General features: G+C 24.8%; 8 protein-coding genes across 8 annotated transcripts; 4 read left to right on the forward strand and 4 right to left on the reverse strand.

The window, feature by feature from the left end:
* Window positions 1-236: 236 nt before the first annotated feature.
* Window positions 237-977, forward strand: DICPUDRAFT_75930 (uncharacterized protein; the record flags this gene model as incomplete). The annotated part of the gene is made up of 1 exon (XM_003284921.1): window positions 237-977. One exon carries the CDS (start codon window positions 237-239, stop codon window positions 975-977), a length of 741 nt encoding a protein of 246 aa, XP_003284969.1.
* Window positions 978-1,180: 203 nt separating this feature from the next.
* DICPUDRAFT_148817 (uncharacterized protein) lies at window positions 1,181-4,394 on the reverse strand (the record flags this gene model as incomplete). The annotated part of the gene is made up of 2 exons (XM_003284935.1): window positions 1,181-2,803; window positions 2,844-4,394. 2 exons carry the CDS (start codon window positions 4,392-4,394, stop codon window positions 1,181-1,183), a joined length of 3,174 nt encoding a protein of 1,057 aa, XP_003284983.1.
* Window positions 4,395-5,149: 755 nt separating this feature from the next.
* DICPUDRAFT_96890 (uncharacterized protein) lies at window positions 5,150-10,347 on the forward strand (the record flags this gene model as incomplete). The annotated part of the gene is made up of 3 exons (XM_003284922.1): window positions 5,150-5,321; window positions 5,391-7,064; window positions 7,138-10,347. The coding sequence occupies 3 exons, from the start codon at window positions 5,150-5,152 to the stop codon at window positions 10,284-10,286; spliced, it is 4,995 nt and encodes a 1,664-aa protein (XP_003284970.1). The 3' UTR covers window positions 10,287-10,347.
* Window positions 10,339-12,097, reverse strand: DICPUDRAFT_53277 (uncharacterized protein). The gene is made up of 4 exons (XM_003284936.1): window positions 11,801-12,097; window positions 11,648-11,725; window positions 10,755-11,323; window positions 10,339-10,691 (listed from the first exon to the last, which is right to left on the reverse strand). The coding sequence occupies exons 1-4, from the start codon at window positions 12,051-12,053 to the stop codon at window positions 10,497-10,499; spliced, it is 1,095 nt and encodes a 364-aa protein (XP_003284984.1). The 5' UTR covers window positions 12,054-12,097; the 3' UTR covers window positions 10,339-10,496.
* A 744-nt stretch (window positions 12,098-12,841) lies between these two features.
* Window positions 12,842-13,758, reverse strand: DICPUDRAFT_86511 (uncharacterized protein; the record flags this gene model as incomplete). Its single annotated transcript, XM_003284937.1, has 3 exons — window positions 12,842-13,132; window positions 13,201-13,486; window positions 13,745-13,758. 3 exons carry the CDS (start codon window positions 13,756-13,758, stop codon window positions 12,842-12,844), a joined length of 591 nt encoding a protein of 196 aa, XP_003284985.1.
* Window positions 13,759-14,766: 1,008 nt separating this feature from the next.
* Window positions 14,767-16,293, forward strand: DICPUDRAFT_96892 (uncharacterized protein; the record flags this gene model as incomplete). Its single annotated transcript, XM_003284923.1, has 4 exons — window positions 14,767-14,777; window positions 14,922-14,991; window positions 15,119-15,166; window positions 15,453-16,293. The coding sequence occupies 4 exons, from the start codon at window positions 14,767-14,769 to the stop codon at window positions 15,906-15,908; spliced, it is 585 nt and encodes a 194-aa protein (XP_003284971.1). The 3' UTR covers window positions 15,909-16,293.
* A 70-nt stretch (window positions 16,294-16,363) lies between these two features.
* DICPUDRAFT_148822 (uncharacterized protein) lies at window positions 16,364-18,102 on the reverse strand (the record flags this gene model as incomplete). Its single annotated transcript, XM_003284938.1, has 2 exons — window positions 16,364-17,234; window positions 17,324-18,102. The coding sequence occupies 2 exons, from the start codon at window positions 18,100-18,102 to the stop codon at window positions 16,364-16,366; spliced, it is 1,650 nt and encodes a 549-aa protein (XP_003284986.1).
* A 1,124-nt stretch (window positions 18,103-19,226) lies between these two features.
* DICPUDRAFT_96894 (uncharacterized protein) lies at window positions 19,227-22,608 on the forward strand (the record flags this gene model as incomplete). The annotated part of the gene is made up of 2 exons (XM_003284924.1): window positions 19,227-20,301; window positions 20,369-22,608. The coding sequence occupies 2 exons, from the start codon at window positions 19,227-19,229 to the stop codon at window positions 22,606-22,608; spliced, it is 3,315 nt and encodes a 1,104-aa protein (XP_003284972.1).
* Window positions 22,609-22,839: the final 231 nt, after the last annotated feature.

Here is a 22,839-nt window from a genome sequence, read left to right on the forward strand (position 1 = left end):
AAATCATACTATTCATTTTATTTATCTATACAGCAAAGATTACGAAATTAATACATAATTTGAATGTGTATAAAAAAGCATAATCGACAAATCATTTTTTTGAAAATTTTTATCCAAATAAAATATTATTTTTTTTAATTTATTTTTTTTTTTAAAAATTTAATTTTTTTTCGCTTTTTTTTATTTTTTTTTTTAGGAAGTTAATTTTTTTTCATATACACAATAAATTTGTTAAAATGATATCAAGAAACTTAAATAAACCATACAGAATAGTATCACATATAACAGTACCAAATGGTACTATTTCAGCAGATTCATCTAGATCATTTTCAAAATTTAATAATATTTTAAGTAATTCAATAAAATATAGTAGCAATAAACCACTATCATTACAACAATCTTTTGTTAAAAATACCACTATTTTACCATCATCACACTCATCTACCAGTTCACTTTTAAATACAACCATCCAATCTAATAAACTTTTAAACGAAATAAGAAAATATACTACATCATCACCACAACCACAACAAAATAATAATAATAATAATAATAATAATAACAACAACGAAATGAAACAAGCTGAAAAAGAAAAGGAAGTTAAAATAGAAGAAAAGAATGATAAAGAAGATAAAAAAGAAAATCAAGATGATGACGATAAAGCTGATCTCAGTAAATTAAGCACTGGCCAAAAAATTAAATATTTACTTAAAAAGTATGGTAAAATTGCATTGGTAGTTCATTTTGGTGTTTATTTCCTCACTATGGGTAGTTTCTATGCACTCTTCTCTTCAGGTGTTGATATTGGAAAAGTTTTAGAATTATTACATCTTCCAACCGATAGAATCAATCCAAGCCTCGGAGCATTTGCTGTCGCATTTGCATGCACTAAATTATCAACTTTTATTCGTACCCCACTTACCATTATTACTGTACCAATAATAGCCCGTTATCTTGGTAGAGGTCCAAAAAAATAAATAAATGGTTCAATTAGAATTTAATAAAACACTATTTTATGTCTTTAATAAAAAATTTTTATTGTTTTTTATTCTTTTTAAAATAAATATTATTGTTGTGTATATTACTTTTTTATTATTACTACTATATAAATAAATTTACAATTTTGGTTTATATTATTATTATTGTTATTATTATTATTATTAAATATTAATTGCTATTATTAATTTAATTCTAAAATTGATAGATATGCAACATGTAAGCTATTATACCATTTCATTAAATTAATATTTATATTTCTTGGTTGGTGTGAAAGAGGATCATTTGGACCAAGGGGAAATGTCTTTTTAATCCATTCATTATAAGCACCTATATGATCTTTCCCTTGTGCGATAACATTTTGTAAATTTGTTATTGTTTCTTCGTGCTTAAATAGTGAGTTGTTTCTAATGGAGGATTGACCCTTCAACTCTGTTAATTTGTTTAATATACTGGATAGTCTTATATAAATTGGTTCTACATTTGGATAGTTTTGTCTAATTAAATTAAGTTGATTTAGTTGACCATTAAATAGAATATCAAATTGATTGCTTGGATTAATAAGCTCTTTTTGTAATTGAGTTATTTCATTATAGATTAATAATAGCTCTTTAAGTTTAGGCTGTTGGGTTGCAACTGGTTGTTGTACAGCTTTTTGCTGTTGGGCTAATTCTAATTGTAGTTGCTGTTGTTGAATTAATTGTTGTTGTTTTTGAATTTGTGATTGATAGTTATTCTGCTGTAATTGTAATTGTTGTAATTGTAGCTGAACCTGTTGCAATTGTACTTGATCTTGCTGTTGTGCAAGGCTATTTATTAATTGTGATGATTGTAATGGTGATATTGATTGGTGATGCGATAATGGTGGGGATGGGTTTGATTGGTTAAGTGATGATCTAGATTGTGTTGGAGAGTATTGCAAAGTGCTGCTTGATAGATCTTGATTTTTTGTATTGGTAGCACTACTGTTAACACTATATCTTTCAACAACTTTAGCCTGGTTATCTTGTTTATGAATTGTGCTTAGTCTAATAGATTGTCTATTTGGGTTGGTTATTGATGTCACACTTTGAAGAGAGTCTCTGTTTGATTGCTGTTTAACCATAGGATTAAGGATTGAGTCATTAAGATCGATTTCAGATTGATCTTTTCTAAGAGAGCCTTGATTAAGTTCCAACTCTTTGGTAATTTCTTTTAATATTAATAACCATTCGTGTTGTTCAATGGCATTCTCTGTGTAGAAAAATAAATGCTCGTTACCCAATACTGCAAAGCCATGTTGATATTCATGATCTTGAGTTGGTAATACTGTAACATTGTTCATATCCATAAATGATAGTGGAATATATCTTATATCATTACTATTATTATATTGGCTATTATTAATATTGGAGCTGGAATTGTTGTGAGTATGTTGACTATTGCTTATACTATTGCTTATGCTAGTATTATTAATTGGTACACCCAAAATTGTTGAAACTTTTTTGCAAAGTAATATACTATCATTAAATAAGAATAAATGACGTTTTTTAATTTTACCTCTTTTTTCAAAGAATACTGAAGCGTCTTTAATATGTTTCCTATAAGGCTTGACCAAGTCTATGTTTTTAGTTAAACTTCCTTGAATCATCATAATTTTTTCTAAACCTTCTGCAGTTCTTTTACTTTCGTTAATATTCATTGCTAATTCTTGAATATTGGATAGAGCAGCTCTAACATTTTTATAATCGCTGTGATCTTCTGGAGTACAGTGTAATAGTTCAGTTAAAAGCAATTTATATCTTGGTATTCCTGTGAAAAATAGAGGCTATTATTAGTATATTTAATAAACTTTTATTATTATTTACTACCAAAATATTATACATACTTTGTACAGGTTGAATTTGTAAATCTAAGAAATCTCTTTTTTCTAAAATTTTATTTTCTTTGCAATCTTTGAAAAAGAATTGGTTAACTTTTGAATCTCTTTTTTTGCATTCTAGTAATGTTGTAGTTGCATGGGTAAAATTGTTAATGTATTGGGTGTAGAGTTTTAAAAATGGTGACAATGATAAGAAACACTCGGCAACGGTTTTAACATGTGTTTTTGGTGTTTTGGAGGGTTTGGCTGATGATTTTTTAAGAGTACCGATATTTGAATAGTCTTCTTGTTGCTGTTTTTGATATGCTTTTAAATTGGTTTCTAAAGATTCTAATAGTTCATTATGGACACCATAGATAACGGAACAGTTCCCAAAGATTGCAGCAACTTCATTGACGGATAATAAATCTTTTTTAGTTGTTTGTAAAGGTACCAAAAATATCTTTATCATCAGTGATAAGGATTCTACATATTTACGCTCTGTATCAACAATTTCTTGTAAACATAAATTACGTCTTGTGTGATGTTGTTTCAAAACTTTGAAACTCTTTTTAGCTAACCACATTCTAACAATTGATTGTATAAGAGTAATTTTATTGTGCATATTAATTTCCGTACGTCTTTGCTTGATTTGGTTCTCGATGGTGGTAATCGATGCATTTTGACTACCAAACAAGTTTTGCTTAACGGATAATAACCTTTCCTGCTCATTTCTTTGGATTTCATTCTTCAGTTGCGAGTCTGAACTATTTGGAAAATGCTTATCTAGTATCGGCGTAAGCTCTAGTAAGTAGTCCTTAAAGATTCCGTCTAGTTGCTGTTGTTTCTTTATTAAAAGTGAGTTAATGGATTCACTATAGTCTTTCTTTTTGTTTTCCCATTTCTTTACATCTTCTAATAGTTCATCTGAAACCTTAAAATAAACTTTGCTTTTTTGTCGATGATTTTTTTGATGATTTTCTATCAATTCTCTTTGTTGCTGTTGGACCTTTTCTAATAATTTACAATTCTTTTTTTCTGGTAATGGTGGTGGCTCTAAATCTGAAGATTGTTGTTCTTGATAATCATAATTGGGCTGTTGCTGATTATTATAATGTTGTTGTTGTTGTTGATTTTGGTTATTGGTGTAGTATTCTTGTTGTTCTTGGTTGTCATAGTATTGTTGTGGCTGTTGATCATCATAGTATTGTTGTTGGTTATTATCATAATATTCTTGTTGTTGTTGTTGGTCATTATAATATTGTTGCTGTTGTTGGTCATCGTAATATTGCTGTTGTTGGTCATCATTATATTCTTGTTGTTGCTGATCATTTAAAAATTGTTGCTGATCATCTTCATTATATTGTGGTTGTACATTTGGTTGTATTGGTTGCCCATCACCATCCAATGATCTAAAATTTGATGGTAGTGAAATTTCTATATCTTTCTTTTTTGATTTTTTATCTTTTTCCTTTTTTTCTTTTTCCTTTTTTTCTTTATCCTTTTTATCTTTATCCTTTTTATCTTTATCTTTTTTATCTTTATCTGGTTGCATCATTTTGAAAAATAAATATATTTAAAAAAAAAAACTTGATGATAGAGATATTAAATTTAAATGAAAAAAAAAAAATTTCCCAAAAATTTTTTTTGAAAAATATAAAATAATAATAGTTTTTTTTAAAAATAAACACAAAAATTATTATAAAAAGTAATATCTAAATTATTATAATATTTAAAGTTTTTGATTAAACAAGACTTTTTTTATAAAAATTAGACATTTGAACAAATGGAATAATGAAAAAAAAAAAATTTACAAAAGCTGAATATAAATGTACAAATAAATAAAAGAAATGGTGAGTGTGTGTGAATATAATGAGAAAAAATATACATATAATTAAAAATAAAAAAAATTTTAAAAAAAAATCAAATTTTTTATTTTTTAAATTTTTTTATTTTTTTTTATTTTTTTTTTCATTTTCATTTTTATTTTTTTTTTAAAATTTTTCATTTTCATCTCTTTTATTTATTTAATATAAAAAAAAATATAGATTTGATATATATATATATACCTTTACTTTATATAGAATAAAATATATTTTATATAGTAATAATCATAATAATAAAAATAAAAACTACAAGTTCATTCTTTGTAGTTTTATAAATTTTTTTTTTTTTCAATAATCTATCTTATATTTAAAAATTTGTAATAACAATATAGTAATAGTAAAAGAATAGAGTAGAAAAGAAAAACAGACTTTTATTTATTATTAAAATAATAAATAGATATATAGATATCATATATAACAATTCAAAATGATAGATCCAATTAATATAATTCAAGGTGAAGTTTATGGATTAATATCAAATTTAAAATTAAATTCAAGATGGTCATATAACAACTCTAGTTATCACGATACTATTTTTCCAGAGAATCCAATACTTAGATCTTTAAAAAATTTAACAAATATTTTACATAATATAACAGGTAATTAATAATCAATAAACCCTTAATTGATATAAAAGGAATATATTTATTAAAAAAAATTTTTTTTAGACTTTAAATTATTAGATACATGTGTTTATTTAGAACCATTTTTATCAGTAATCAAATCGAATCAAACAAGCGGATTTATAACAGGAGCTGCTTTAACTAGTGTTAACAAATTTTTAACATTGTTTATTAATGAAGAATCAAATAATATTCATAAGGGTATTAGAGACATTGCCGAAGCAGCAGCACACTGTAAATTTGAAGCAACAGATGCAAGAAGTGACGAAATTGTATTGATGAAAATCTTGCAAGTCTTAATATCATGTGTTAAAAACCCCGCTGGTATTTTCATTAGCAATGAATTAATTTATGAAGTCACTGTAACATGCTATCATATGTCTGATCAATCTCGTTCATCTGAACTCTTAAAGAAAATGGCAGAGAATGCAATTCAAGAAATAATTTCAACTATTTTTACAAGATATAATGTTTTTACATCACCACCTCCACCACCTCCACCACCTCCACCATCTGACAGTAATAATAGTAATATGGAAGAGCAAGAGGATCAAAATTCAACAGTCATTAATAACTTTGATGAAGATCTTGCTAGTGTTGAACCACCACCAATCCCACAAGATGAACCAGATAGCGCAAACACAACTGTTGATTTTTCACCAAATAATGACTTGTTTTTCAGTAATTTACCAGTTGCCGAGGATAGTAGTAATAATAACAATGAACAACAGCCATCAAATCAACCACCACCATTACCAACACCAGCTCAAGCATCACAACCAAAAGTACAAGCACCACCATCACCAACACCAGTACATGTAGATACTTCAGCCAATAATAGCAATAGTCATAAACATCACCAAAAAGCAAATAGCTTAAATACAGTTACATCACCCACCTTATCAAATAATACTCAACAACCATCTCAACAACAACCAACATTTACAATTAACCCAAGAGGTGTTAGATTTGATTCATCAAATGCTACAGAAAAGCCCTACGACGAAACAGTTTTAATTAAATTATTTAAGTTTTTCACAAATAATATAGCATCGCCAAATACTCAAGATGATATGTCCAAGTTATTATGTTTGAACCTCATCAATACTATTGTTCAAATCCGTGGTGAACTATTAGAATCAATTCCAGAGATATTAACAATAATTCAACAAGAGTTATTTAGATTCTTACTATTAAACCTTCAACAAAAGAGCGTTCAAATCTACTCACTGTCAATGAGAATATTTTTCAATTTATTCATCTCATTAAAAAGAACATTAAAGTCTCAGTTTGAAGCTTTCTTTAATGTATTAATGGTCTCTATTCAAGAAAATAATAAGAATCATTACGAACTCCAAGAATTAGCTTTAGAGGGATTAAGAGATTTTTGCAAGTTACCACATACAATGGTCGATTTATTCGTCAACTATGACTGTGAATTACATTGCTCCAATGTATTTGAGAACCTTTGTAAATTCCTTTATAAAAACTCTTTCCCAATCTCCCAATCCATTACATCACTACATTTATTATCATTTGAAAATTTATTATCAATTGTCCAATCCATCGAAGATCGTAGAAATAGAACTTTAAATGATAATGGTGCAAATAATAATAATAAAATTGATTATTTAAAGAAAAAAGAAATTAAAAAGCAATTAATAGTCGCAGCAGAGCACTTCAATCGTAGTCCAAAAGATGCCTTGGAATATTTAAAGAGTAAGTAGTTTATTGGTTATATATTAATTTTAAAATCACATTATCAACAAAATATTAATTTTTTTTTCTCAAGATAATAATTTATACTCACCAATAACTGAGCCATTAAATATTGCAAAGTTTTTATTAGAAGTACCAAAATTAAATAAAACTCAAGTTGGTGAATATTTGGGTAAGAGAGGACCATTTAATGAAAGGGTTAGACATGAATATATTAGCTCATTTAATTTAAAGAATCCAAATTGTATGCAAATTTTTAGAGAGTTTTTAGAAAGCTTTAAGATTCCAGGGGATTCAGCAGTGGTTATGATCATTTTTGAACAATTTGCGCAACTAATTTACGAAAATAGAACCGACAACTTATTTACATCTGCCGATAATGTTTATTTATATATTTATTCTGGTTTAATGTTGCACACCTCAATTTTTAATCCATCCATTCCAACAAAAGATAGAATGAACTTTCAATCATTTAAGCAAATGCTTTACAAAGATCTTCCATTAGAATTAATCCAAGAGTGTTTTGACGATATTTTCAAGAGTGAATTAATCCTTGAGGAAGAACCTGTACCAGGTGTAATTAACAATGGAAACTGGAGAAATATACTCAAGCGTTCAAAGAGAATCGGTGATTACATTCCCGCCAACACCAATGACTATGATAGAGAAATCTTTTCAATTGTATTAAATTTAGTTATTCCTGCTATAAGTAAGGTATTCGAAAAAATTGAAAACGAATCGTTATGTCAACGTATTTTGGATGGTTTCCAATTATGTGCCCAAGTCAGTGCCAATTATAATATTATTGAAGTTATTGACAATTTAATGACATCATTATGTAACAACACCAATTTAATAGATACCGAGCAAGTATTAGCAACAACTGGTTCATCAAATAGCTCTGGTGCAGGTTCAGGTAGTGGAAGTATCAATGCATCATCTGGTGCTTCATCATCATCAGTGTCCTCTTCATCATATGATTATTATAATACCAGTGGAGGTAACAATAGCAGTAGTTATAATGGTAATGGGGCATTTATTGGTGACAACAAAGCCCAATTAGCCACCATTGCAACATTTGAAATTGCTATTAAATACTCAAGTTTACTTGGTGAATCTTGGAGATTTATTATTGCTATCATTTGTAAATTAAACAAAATGGATTTACTCGATAACATTTTTGAAACTATCGACTTCCCAATCGAAAACAAAAACAATAACAAGAAAGAGCAAGAACCACAAAAATCAAAAAATACAAGTTCAAACTTTTTATCATTCAAATGGTTTATTACCGAAGAAGATGAGGAAGTCGTAATTGATCCATACAGAGAAAAGGCCAAAACATGCATCGATAACTGTCACATTACAGATCTCTTCCAAGAAACTAAATCATTACCAATGCACTCATTAGATCATTTATTACAGTCATTATTTATAATAACAAACCCATCAAAATCTCAACAACAACCCCAATCAAGCTCATTATCATTACAACCAAGTTCATCATCAGCATCCTCATTAAATAATAGCTCAAATAGTATTACACCATCAAATAACAGTGCACCAAATAGTAATTTAAATACCCCACCACAAAATCATAATAGTAACAATACTACACCAACAACAATAAATAATACTAATTCACCATCAATAATACCAACAAATAATATAGCGAATACAACCACAGCAACAACCACAAATATTATACCAATTACAACCCATTATTATTCAATTAATCAAAAACAAGAGTTATTTTGTTTTGATTTATTATCACATATTATATTATTAAATCAAGAAAGATTAGGTTTGGTTTGGAAGAAATATTTTGAACATTGTGAGTTAATCATAAATATTTTTGAGCAAGTAGTTTCAGTTAATTCAGCAAACTCACGTTTAATGATTCCATTAATTGAAAAGATCGTAGTTTCAATTATGTATTTAATAATTCGTTTATTAGACAAGAAGGAAGTATTGGATACTCTCCAACCATTTGTCAAGGTTCTAATTAGAATTGGCCCTGTATTAGACAACATTGCCGAAAAGATGTCAATATCATTAATTCAATTAGTTAAAAACAATATCAAGTTTATTTCAAAGACACCAGAAGCATGGGAACCAATTATTGCTTTAGTTATGCTCTTAAGTGGTAATCCAAAATCATCAAGTCGTGCTTGTGAAGCCTTAACTATAATGATTAATCAAGACTATCTCACTCCACAATTTTGTAAATATTGCTTAGAACCAATAACCTGTTTCCTTAGTTCAAAGACCATTCCACCTTCAGTTGTAGTAAAATCAATGGAATTATTATACTTTATTTTCAATAGTATCAACAAATCTGTAGTCTCTGATATTCAAAAGATTAATAGTTTAACCAATGGTGTCGAAGCATTTAAAGTTAAGGCTCAATTAAGAAAAGTGGATGATAAGATTAAAGAGAATTGGGGCGTATTCTGGTCACCAATATTAAAGAAGTTTGCAGCTCTTTGTTTAGATTCAAAAAATGATATCAGAAACAATGCAATGACATATCTTCAAAAAACCATTCTTTCACCAACTCTTGAAGAGTATTTACCACCACAACGTTGGATAGAATTCTTTGTCGATATATTTTTCCCACTTTTAGATAGTCTTAAAGAAAACTCAAAAGAAACCAACTTTGAAGATACTCGTTTACGTGCATCAGCCCTTTTATCAAAAGTTTTCCTTCAAAATTTAAATACAATTATAAAGAGCGATCAATTTACACTTTTATGGACCTATATCTTATCATTCTTAAAAGTTTATATGGGTTTGTCTGAATTACTTTCAGAATCTGTACCAGAATCACTAAAGAATATGCTTTTAGTTATGAATAACTCTGGTGTATTTAAACCACCTGTAAAAGATGATACCAGTAGCTCTGCTCAAATATCCGAACATCTTTGGAATACAACTTGGTCAACAATTAAAGAATTTTGCCCAAAAATTAGTGATGATGTTTTATCAAGAGTAGATCCAAATCATTTAAAACAAGCACCACCTCAACCATTACAACAAAATAATAGTGATAATGATAACAATAATAATAGCAATACCAATATAGATAATAATAGTAATGAAAACACAAATATAGATAATAATAGTAATACCAATATAAACAATACTCCTATAAATACCAATGTAGATAATAATATAAATAGTAATAATATAAATAGTAATTTAGATAATAATATAAACTAACACAATTATAAAAATAATGTATATGCTCTAAAATAATAAAATGTTTCAATTTACTATTTTTAATATCTTTTTTTTGTATTTTATTTGTTTTAAAAAAAAAAACAACGGGTTTATTATGGCCAGAAAAAAAGGGTCAAAATTTATTAAATAAAAAAGAACTTTTTAAAAAATGATCATTAGATAAATAATACTTTAAAGTTCAATTGAACTTTATTGTTTATCATCATTTGTTTCTTCTTTTTGATTTTCAAATGATTTTTGTAATTTTTTTTCAAAATCTTGATTTTTCTTTTTTGATCTCTTTAATGTTCCATGGTGATAATTGAAACCAGAGTTTTTAAATAGTTTTATTCTATTTTCTCTTTCAGTTAATGAAATTAAATCGTCATTAAAGAAATCTTTAATCTATAGTGGAAAAAAAATTATTAGTTTGATTATATATAAAAAGATTGAATAATAATAAATTACCTTTTCATGTTGGAAAATAAATTTAAAACTGAATTTTTCTGATAAATAGGTGTTTGAAAGCTTGGTTAAACAATAAAAAACCACTGGTGATCTATCAAAAAATAAGTGGGCTATGAAATTACTGTAATCGCATTTGTGTGAATGATTATGTTTATTTTGGTGATAAAAGATAAACTCCAATGCAACTAAAACTCTTACTAATTCATTTGAGGACTCTATGTATTTAAAAATTTCATTCATTTCTTCATATGGAATCGTTTGGTGGCTAAAATCTTTGAAGCCCATTTCATGTAATTTTTCGACTGATAATTCTCTTAAATCAGAACTATTACTATTGATTAAGTGGTGGAATATTTTAGTTCTATTATTTATATATTTTAGATCTGATAAAGAATGGTTGGAAATAACTGATTCACTGGTTTCCTCACCATCCCTGATTGAGTATTTATGAAATATTAAATCTATATTATAGTAATAATCTTTATTAGAGCTACTTGCAATGCATGACTTGCTTCTACGATGACCATGTACTCTTTTAGTTGTACCAGTGCCAGATGCCCCACTGCTTGCTACAGCACTACCCTCCATTATATGTGTTGAGCTTCTCTTTGATCTATTGATTCTATTTAGATCACCAGTACTACCACTACTATATGTGTTCCTTCCACTAATATTACTAGATGAACTGCAATCTAATCTATCGCCAAGGCTTGATGTAGAAGTATTGGTATCAATATTAAAACTTATTTCTTTTTTTACTTTTCCTATTTCATTACCTTCTTTTTTATCTTCTATACTATCAAAATTAAAACTAGTTTCTTTTTTTACTTTATTATCTTTGTTTATTATATCTTTATTACTGAGTAAAATAGATAACTTTCTAGCAGGAGCACTGTTTAATATAATATTGTTATTACTATTATTACTATAACTGTTTGATTTATTATCATTACTATTATTTGTTTTGCATTCTGGGTCACTGTCAAAATAATCTTCATAATCATCACTATAATCATCGTCAGTATACACATCATTATCATCATCACTATCATATGATGTTGATGGTGATTCATCATAGTGATAATTATTATTATTTAACTTGCCATTGTGATTGTTTTCAATATTGGGATTATTATTACTATTATTGTTATTGTTATATTCGTAGTAGTCATAGTAATCAAAATTTAATGATTTTACCCTATCTTGTAATTCTAAAAACTCGTGATTATTAGAATTATCGATAATTTCATTGTTATTAAAACCAATATTAATAGAATGATTTTGACTATTAAATTTCATTTTGATTTTAATTTTTGAATATTTAAATTGATTATTTGAATTATTGTTTATTTTGATTATTATTAATTTAAATTAAAAGAATGAAATTAAAATATTAATATTTATATCAAAACATTAATTAAATATTAAAAATTTAATATTTTTTTAAATATATTTTATTAATAAAATCGAAATTTACCTTAAACATCAAACCAATCAAAATCGTAATATGGTGAAATTGATTTTTTTTCCCATTCTAATTTTCTCTAAATAATATTTTTAATTTAATAAAAAAAAAAAAAAATTATAAAAATGAAAAAAAAAAAATCAAAACCTAATGATGTTGTATATGTTATTTATTTTAAATTTAAAAAATATCTTGCTTTACTAATTTAAATACTTTTTTTTTTTATAAACACTAATAATAAACAAAATTTTATTATAAATAATAAATATAAATTAATATTTGAAATAAATTTAAAGGAAAAAAAAAAAAAATTATTAATATATAATTATCAAAAACACTTTTTAAATCTCTTTTTTAAGATTTTTTTTTCTTTGTAAGAAATAGAGCATCGTTTAATCCCCTGAGCAAACAAAAACAAAAAAAAAAGATTGGTTTTTTTTTTTTTTTTTTGGGGGATTATATGGTATAAATTATAACTATATAATTATAATTTTGATTTTTATTTACATGAATTTTGGTTTTTAGTGATATGGTATTGATGATTAAACGATATCATTAATTATTATTATAATTATTATTATTATAAATATTATTAGCATTTTAAACATCAAAATTAATAATATTATTGGATTGTTTTTAATAAATTTACATATTGATAGGATGTATGAAGATCTGAATAAGTTTTTGATAATGTTGGATATGCGCTGAAATCATATGATGTTTGGATTGGTTCAGGAAATGGTCCTAAATTATAGTTTATAAACTCTGAAAGTAATTTTGTGCAATTAAATGGTGAAGTAACTGGTGATGAGCATGCTATATATTCAACCTCTACAAGTATACCTCTAACCTCTGTTCTAGCTACAATTGGTCCAATTCTTATTATAAAATCCCCTAATTCATATTTGCTTCCCTATGAAATAATTATAATTAATTAGTACATTATTTATATTATTATTAACTATTGATCTGTTTTCTTACTAAAATATCTGTGGTTTGTCTTTTTCTATAACTATTGGTTTTTTCTAAAATTGAAACCATTTCACGGTCAGTTTCAACTATTGTATCTCTGCTAACTACAAAACATTTCTTTGGTTTTTCATCGAATAAAAGTAAGTAAAAATCCCTAGGATTTAAATTTGATCCATCTGGTACCCTTTCTAAATATAATGAACAACTGATTGACCATGTTGATGACACTTTAACACCACCTAAAAACTCAATTCTTTTTGAGATTTCTGGTAATAATCCTTTATATAAAAAAATACTTTTTTTAAAAATAATATTAACACAAATGATTTATTTTACATAATTTGACATGTGTATATTTTATAAAATAACTATTATAACAATAATAAAAATTAAAAACAAAAATATTGTTTTATTACTATTAACTATTGTACTATTATTATTATTATAATGGATATTATATAACATTGTTTTAATAAAATTGTGTTTTAAATATTTGATATGTGTATATATGCATATTTGTGTTGTGTTGTATATTATATATATTGTTAATTACCATTTATAACCCATTTGTTTATTTTTTATTACAAATTAAAAAAAAAATGAAAATCAAAACTAAAAAAATTTAAATATTTTTTAAAAAAAAAAAAAATAAAATAATTATTTTTAAATAAATGAGAAAAAAATAATTGCAATGATTTATAAAAAAAAAATAGATTAAATTTTATTACTATTTTATCTGATTATAAATATATTTCTTTTTTTATGTTATTTTTAAAATAAAAGATTTTGAAATAAAATACAAAAAAAAAAAAAATAATAATAAATAATTTTATTTTAATTTATTATTATTATTATTATTATTATTATTATTATTATTATTATTATTATTATTATTATTATTATTATGATTATTTTTATACAAATAATGATTATTTATGATAATTATTTTTGTTTTAAATTAATATTAATTTTATTTAACACATTTTTTTTTTTTTATTTTTATTTTTTATTTTATTTTTAATTTTTATTTTTATTTTTAATTTTATTTTTAATTTTATTTTTATTTTTGATTTATTTTTATTTTTAATTTTATAACTAATTTATTTAGTATATGTACTTCTAAATAACATTCTCTCAGATCATAAGATAATAATAATTTTTTATTTGTTTTCTTTGTTTTTTATTATTTTTATTATTTTTATTATTTTTTTTTTTTTTCCTTTTCAATTTTAATCAAAACAAAAAGAGAATAAACAATAAATAACGCAAAAAGACTCAATTTGGTCTCAAAATCTCACAATAAATAATCAGTAAATAAATAATAATCAAACAAATCAATTATTATTATTATTAGAGTGAAAAGCCTTCTAATCAATATCAAAAAAAAAAAAAAAACATTTAAAAATTAAAAAAAATAAAAAAATAATTAAATAAAAAAAAAATAATTAAATAAAAAAAAATTATAAAAAAAATAAAAAATTTTAAAAAAAAAAAAAAAAATTTTTATAAAAATAAAAAAAAAATAATACAAAGCTTTGGATTTTTTTATATTTATATAAATTAAAAAAATATAAAATGAGTGACCCGTAAATATTATCAACTTATACATACACATCAATCAATCACATAGCAAATAAAATAATATAAGAACAAAGAATATAAGAATACTAACTTTAAATTTTTATTTAATAAACAAATACTATAACAAATACAAATAATATCAATAACAGAGATGTTTTCAAGATTTTATTAATAGGTGATTCAGCAGTTGGAAAAACTTCATTATTATTAAAGTTTGCAGTAAGTTTAAACAGAAATACTTTAGGTTTATTAATTATCTAAAAAAAATATTATTGTGGAAAAAAAAAAATCCCCAACCACCCATATTATATAATTAGATTACTAATATACAGAATAATTATTTTAGGATGATACATTTCAAGAAACTTCAGTTAATATGACTAGTGTTGATTATGTAGGTATCAATAGATAATTTTTATAAAAGCAAAAATCACAAAATAAATCACTATATTTTATATGCGTTTTCTCACATAGAATTTTTTTTTTAAAATTTAAAAAAATTTAAAAAAAAAAAAATTTTAAAATTTTAAAAAAAAACATAAGATGGATTTAATAATCATTTGCAGCATACATATAGTTTTAAATCATATTATTTTAGCTTTATTATTATTATTATTATTATTATAGAAAAAAAAAAAAAGAAAATTTTATTAATTTTTTTTTTTTTTTTCATTCAAAAGAAAAATAAAAATATTGTTATTGATGGCAGAACTTTTTCATTACAAATTTGGGACACAGCAGGACAAGAGCGTTTCAGAACTATCACTTCTTCATTTTATAGAGGGGCTCACGGTGTTTTAGTTGTATACGATATGACAGATCAAGGTACTTATAACAATGTTAAATTATGGATGCAAGAAATTAATAGATATGCCGTTCAAGGTGTTAGTAAAGTATTAGTTGGTAATAAATTTGACCAAGATGACAGAAAAGTAGTTTCATCAACAGTAGCAAAAGAATACGCTGATAGTATTGAAATTCCTTTCTTAGAAACATCTGCTAAAACTGGTTTTAATGTTGAACAAGCCTTTTCAACCATGGCAAACGAAATTTATAGATCTTACATGGGTGGAAGCATTCCATCAAGAAATGAAACAAAATTAGCCCCAGCAAAAACAAAAAAAACATTATGTTAAATAGTATATTTCTAAAAATACAATAATAATTAAAATAATAATTAAAATAATAATAACAATAATAATTAAAACAATAATAATAAATAATAAATAATAAATAATAATAACAATAACTCACTCATGAATAAAAATCACCACACAACCTCACCCTTATAAAAAAAAAAAAAAAAAAAAAAAGAAAGAAAAGAAAAAGAAAAAAAAAAAAAAAAAAAAGAAAAAAGATAAAGAAAGAAATATTTAAATAGAAAGGTCCATCTATCAGTACTAATAATCAAATAACACATAATATTAAAAAGATGAAAAGCGGGATCTATTTTTATTATTCCTTTATTCTTTTTTTTTTTTATTAATAAAATATGTAAAATTATCATTTTTTAAAATTTATAAAATAACAAAAAAACTATTTTATTTTTATTTTATTTTATTTTTTTTTATTTATAAAACTAAATTATTTTTTAAAATGAATTTTTTCTTTCTTTAATTAATTTACCACAGTTATAAACCTCGGTTTTTAATGTCTCATGGTCTAATGGGCTACGATCTTCTGGAGATAATCTAATATCGACTCTAATTAATTTACGTACAGTTTTATTTTCGTGGAGAATTGCACCTAATGTTTTCCAGGTCATATTTGGGATTTCGAATTTTTCTTTAATATCTCTAAGGATTTGATCTTCGGTACGGTCTGCGTACCATCTGTTGATTCTTCCATGTGCGTGTTGACCTTCATTACCTTTGTAATTCATTGCCTCTGGTAATTCAATAAAGGTAGTACGAGCAGAGACAAGGTGGTTAATGAGAGTCTCTTCAAAATCGTCACGAGTATTCATATCGAACCAATGGAAAATTGATAAACATAATTGGTATTCGTAAAGTTGTTGTTTTTCGACCAACATCTTGAACATTGTTGGATGAATTTTTGTTTTACATAAGAAATTGTTTTCGATATTTTGTTCTTTCATTTGAGATTCATGTTTAACAGTGGCGGCATTATATTCGTTGATAGCTTCTCCTTCAAAACTGTATACACGGGCTTGTGGGAATTTCTTTGCCATTTGAATTGAGAAATAACCTTCATTTGAGCCATAATCTGCGATTAATGAAGTACTTTCTAACTCTCTCTTATCAAGATTGAGTTCTCTTTCGATCATTCTCCATCTTGGTAAGTTACGATATGGATGGTATCCTTTGATATTCTTGTCACCTAATAGTCCCAAACCATCTAAATCTCTCTTTGAGCTTTGGAATAAAACCTTTTCTTTATCTTTCATCATTGTTTGGGTTTTCATTGAGGTTTGTGATCCAACAAAAATTAAGTCGTATGTGCTATATGTTGTTATAAAAGTTTGTTAATTAGTCGAATGTTAAATATTGAAGTTATTAAAAGATATAAAACGTTTAAATAGTTATATTACCTTGGGAAAACTGTTTGGAAAATATATTGTGATCTTAAAACATGGAAATCTGAAGTAACAATGAATAGTCTTTGAATATTGTGTTGTTTTAAAAATTCTAATGTATATTTAGCATTTTCAGCAGTATTTGTAGAGTTGTTTTCAATCATGATATCTCTTGCTGGAACATCATTGTGAAGAGCAATTTCATTCATAGCTTCAGCTTCACTATTGAAACCTTGATCTTCTTCGAATGAGGTGGCTTTGGACTTACCTGATAAAATTAATTTGATATTGCTTCCTTCACCTTGTAATTGAGCATAATATTGGGCGGCTAATACAACACGTTCCTTTAAAATTTGAGTTGGCATACCATCTGGGTGGAGCGAATAACCTAAAACAATAATAGCAGTATCATATTCAACTGGTTGTTGTGAGTCTAATCTTTGTTGAATTTGTTGCTCTTGTTGCTCTTCTAATATTTTATTAATCTCTTTTCCTTCTTCGCTTTGTGTAACTATAATATTTTTATTATTTTTATTCTCATCGTTTATTTGAATTTTATTTTCTTCTTGTTGTTGTTGTTGATTATAGTTTATCTTGTTTTCAGATCCATTCTTTTCAAATGTTTTTGTTTTTAATTTTTCATTACTATTGAGACTGTTGATTGCACTTGATTTGAATGATAAAAATGAAAATAAATATACAACCAATACTAAAATAACCAAGACTCTAACTTTATTTTTGCTGAGAGTTCCAATTATATTTTGGAATTTTGTTGGTCTTTGATTATAAAACATTTTTTAAAATTTTTGTAATATAAATCTAAACCTATTTATAGATTTAAATTATATTTATTTTATTATTATTTAATTATGACAAAAAATAAAAAAAGATATATGGTTTTTTTTTTTTTTTATGAAATTTTTACTTTATATATTTAATTTATTATAGTTTGATTGATATATAATGTATATACTAATATTTATTAGTGTTACAAAGTTACGATAATATTACAAAATAAAATTGCTATTATTTTATTTATTATTATTTGTGGCTATTTTTATTGATATTATGTATAAAATTATATATAAATAACCTATAATAGCTTGTAATCAAGTATCAATGGTCAACGAATTTAAAAAAAAAAAAAAAATTTATTTTAATTTTTATTTTTAATATTTTTTTTTTTTTATTTTTTTATTTTTTTTAAAATCAATATTAGTTAACCAACTTTTCAACTCTGAAATTTTTAAAAAAAATTAAATAAATCCATATATGTATATGAAAAATAATTATACAAACATTGTGTACATTATAATAAATAAAAAAATAAATAGACAAATTTTTTTTTTTTTTATTGTTTTCATACCTCTTTAAATGATAAATAAAAAAATTAGATTAATCAATACCATTTAAATATTATTTTTTTTTTTAATAAAATAAAATTAAATGTATTATTTTAAAGTTGCAATGATTCAAAAATATTTTTATAGTTTTTTTATACACCTAAATTAGCGCGTTTTTAAATTTTTAAAAATTTGTTTTTTTTTTTAAATTTAAAATTATCATTTTTTTTTTTATTTTTTTATTTATTCACAAAGTTATATAATTAGTAGAATTACAAATAATATAAACACACCTCATATTAATCACCCCATTTAGTATCAATTTAAACTCCAAAAAATAAATAAAAAAATTTAATAAATTTTTTATTTTTTTTTTTTAAATTTTAAAAGAGTTGTGCAATTTTATTAATAATATAAATAAATAGTTTATAATAACATATAGGAAATATAATAGTAAAGTAATAATATAAAATAAAAGAAATAGATGGGTTTTTTCATATCATAAATTTAAATTATCTATATTATAGAAAAAAAGGATATACAATAAATAAAATAATAAATTAATTTCTATTAAAATGGACCAATTAAAATCGATAAATTCAAATAGTATTACTTTTGGAGAGCAGGGGTTAAAGAATAATAATAGCAATCATAATAACGATAATAATGATAATAATGATAGTAATATTAATAATAATAGCAATAATGATATATTAAATAATAGTAATAATAGTGTAACAAGTAGTATAGGAAATAATTTATTACTAAATACGAGTTTAAATAATGCAGAGGATTTATTTTCGAGTCAAAATTCAAATAATACAAATTATTTTGATATACCGAGTTTTTTAAATAGTAATAGTATAAATAATAGTAATGGAAGTATCAATAATAGTATTCTAAATACAAGTGTAAATATAAGTTTAAATAATAGTAATATAATACCAAATTTTAGCCCAACATCATTATTACAACCCAATACACCCATTACACCCATTACACCTACAACGCCTTTATCCTCTCAAATACAATTACAACAAACCCCACCTAATAACGATGCTATAATACTGCAGAATAATTTAAAAGAACAATTACAAAATGAGGTTTTAATAATGAACCAAAATAATGACTATAATAATCGAGATATTAATAATGTTAATAATACTGTAAATATAAACCAACCAATAGAAAAACAAATAGAGTTAATAGAAACTGAAAAAGAGAATCAAGGACAAGGAGAACCAAGTAATATTTTTACTGAAATTGAGCAAATTATTAAAACTAAAGATGTGGTTTCAAAAAGAACAAGAGCACAAATTTCATTAGAGGGTTTGGATTTTGAACAGCTAGATAGTTATTTTGATGCACATGTCTTGCCGCCTTTGGAGGATAGTAATATTATAAATTATAGCTATGGTAATAATCAATTTGGTTTTTTAGATACTGCAATTTATAATGAAGATTACAAATTATTTATTACAAATCTTCAATCTGGTGTATCTCAAAATATTAATAACATGACAGAGGAGGACGATGAAGATTACATACCTCCTGAAGAGGAAGAAGAAGAGGAAGAGGATTCTACAGAAGATGATCATAACAATGGAGAAGAGGAAGAGTCTGGTGAAGAACAAAATAATAATGTTGCAAGTAAGTATTATTGGTTTTTTTTTTTTAATATTTAATTGTAATAATACTAATACTATTTTATTTATAGATGAAATGGAAGCTTTAGTATCAGATTTTTTAGAGAATGAAGCTAAAGAAATGAGTAGACAAAATGGGTTTTATAAAATGTTGGATTTACAATTGCATTACGACAATTTAACAGCATTACCAACACCAACCAACACTATAGTAACACCAATAATTGAATCACCACCAATCGAAACAATTAATTTTCAAGATTTAGTGATAGTCTATCCAGATATTCAATTGATTCCACCAATACCAGATTTCGACCCAAATTTTGTATATTCAGAGCCAACCTTAAACAATGGTGATGATTTGGAAAATTTAGATAGGGAAGAAGAGACCCAAGTTAATACAGATACACTACAGTTTAATAGTTTATTACCCACAATTTCAACAGTATCATCTTTAAAACCACCTCTGGTTCCAAGGGTAAATGCGAAAGAAATAAAAAAGGTTGAAAATGAAAAGAAAAAGAAGAAAGATGAAAACAAAAGAAAGAGAAATAAAGACCAAGATGATGGCAATAGTGAGGAAGATAAAGAAGAAAATCAGGAAGAAAATTCAGAGAACAATGAAGTTGTGCATAAGAAAAAGAGAAAGGCCGAAGGAGAGTTATCAATTACACCAGCCATAGTGCAACCACAAACACAACCAATACAGCAGCAGCAACTACAGACACAACCAATTATATTAAATAAGGATCAAATTCAAGAAGTCAAATTACAAATATCACAACATTACCAACTTTTAATTCAAGTTTATTTATTACTAAGAGTACAGACAAATCCAAAAAATTTCAGAAAGCCAAAGAAATCAGAATCAGATGGAGAGGATAAACAAAATAAGAAAAAGTATAAAACAAAGAATTCTGACCAAGTTGATTTTGATGAACATGATGAATACTATTCAAAGTATAAGAATGTAGTTAGGCAAATGCCTTCAAATTTGGAGCAACATGGGAAAATAATGGAGTCTGTTAAAAAGATGTTGGATGAATTGTATAATTATCATCAAAAGCATTTGGAGAACCAAGTTTATCGTAATATTATATTTCAACATATGGAGTCACCATCAAAAGTATTTACTCGTTCAGTTAAAAAGGCCCTCGTACCACAAATACCATCAGAGATGTTTGATTCAGAGTCGATAAAGCTGTATCCATATTTGAATGATCTTCTTGAAGAAGACCCAGAACCAACATTTAAAACAATGGAGATTATTTTATCAGTTTTTACAGATCACTTTTCACCATCAATTCTCTATGAATATGTCAAAATCAATCAAACCAAATTCACACCAGGAGAAGACTTATTATTGCTTATGGGTGTCAAAAGATATGGAACATTTCATTGGAAACAAATTTCAAAGTCTTATTTTCCCAATAAAACAGATGATCAATTATTCCATCGATATAAGAATTTATCAGCAACCAATAGTTCCTCAAATCAGTTAAAAGAGTATTTAAATAAAAATAAACTAAATAAAGAAGAGGAGGAAATATTCGAAATGGGTCTTATTAAATATGGAGAAAACAGTTGGGATATTATTTCAAAAGAATTGTTGCCATCAAAAGAACCTCATACTTTAAAGAAATTTTATGAAAAAAAAGAAAAATCAAAGAAGAAACGTATAATTAAAGAAAATAGGGCCAAAAGAAGAGAGATTAGAATTAAAGTTCGAGAAGAAAAAGAACAAAGGAGAAGGCTTATCGAAATGGAATTGGAACAAGATTATGAATTAAAAAGGCAACAAGAGGAAAAAGAAAAACATGAGTTACAAAAAAAAGGGTTTTTAGATTTAGATAATAGTAATAGTGAAAGTGATAATAACAGTGATGGTTATAGCGATAGTGAAGAGGATGATAGCAATAATGGAAATAGTGATAAAGAGGCTATAGAAATTAGTGATAACGAAAATAAAATGAAAATAGATAATAATTCAGCCACAACAACAGAAGAAACAACATCAGTAGAATCTAATTCACCTCAACAAAGTATTAATAATAATAATAATAATATAATTAATCAATCTAAAGAAAAATCAGATAATTTGGATTTGGTTAATGGTGTTTTAATTAAATGGACCAAAGAGGAAGATAGATCCATTTTATTAACCATTAAAGAAAAAGGAAGTACTGATGAAAGTATATGGAAATATATATCAGAGAATAAGATTTTAGAAAAGACACCAGAGCAAATTATGAATAGGTATAACCATCTTTTAGGATTGATCAAGAAATCACAGGCCCTTGCTAAAAAATGAATTTTTTTTTTCAAAAAAATAAATAATAAAAGAACCTATCTTATATTTACAATAAGATAATTTCTTTTGAATTTAATTTCTTATAATTATTAAAATATTAGATTTTAATATAACCATAATAAAATTTATATGAAAAAAATTAAAAATCAGATATTTTAAAATTATCATTCCAACAAAATCAGATATTTTCCTTACTATATTTTTTTTTTTTTAATATTTTTTTTATTTTTT

This window comes from Dictyostelium purpureum (assembly GCF_000190715.1).
Source record: "Dictyostelium purpureum unplaced genomic scaffold DICPUscaffold_35, whole genome shotgun sequence".
Lineage (NCBI taxonomy): Eukaryota > Evosea > Eumycetozoa > Dictyosteliales > Dictyosteliaceae > Dictyostelium > Dictyostelium purpureum.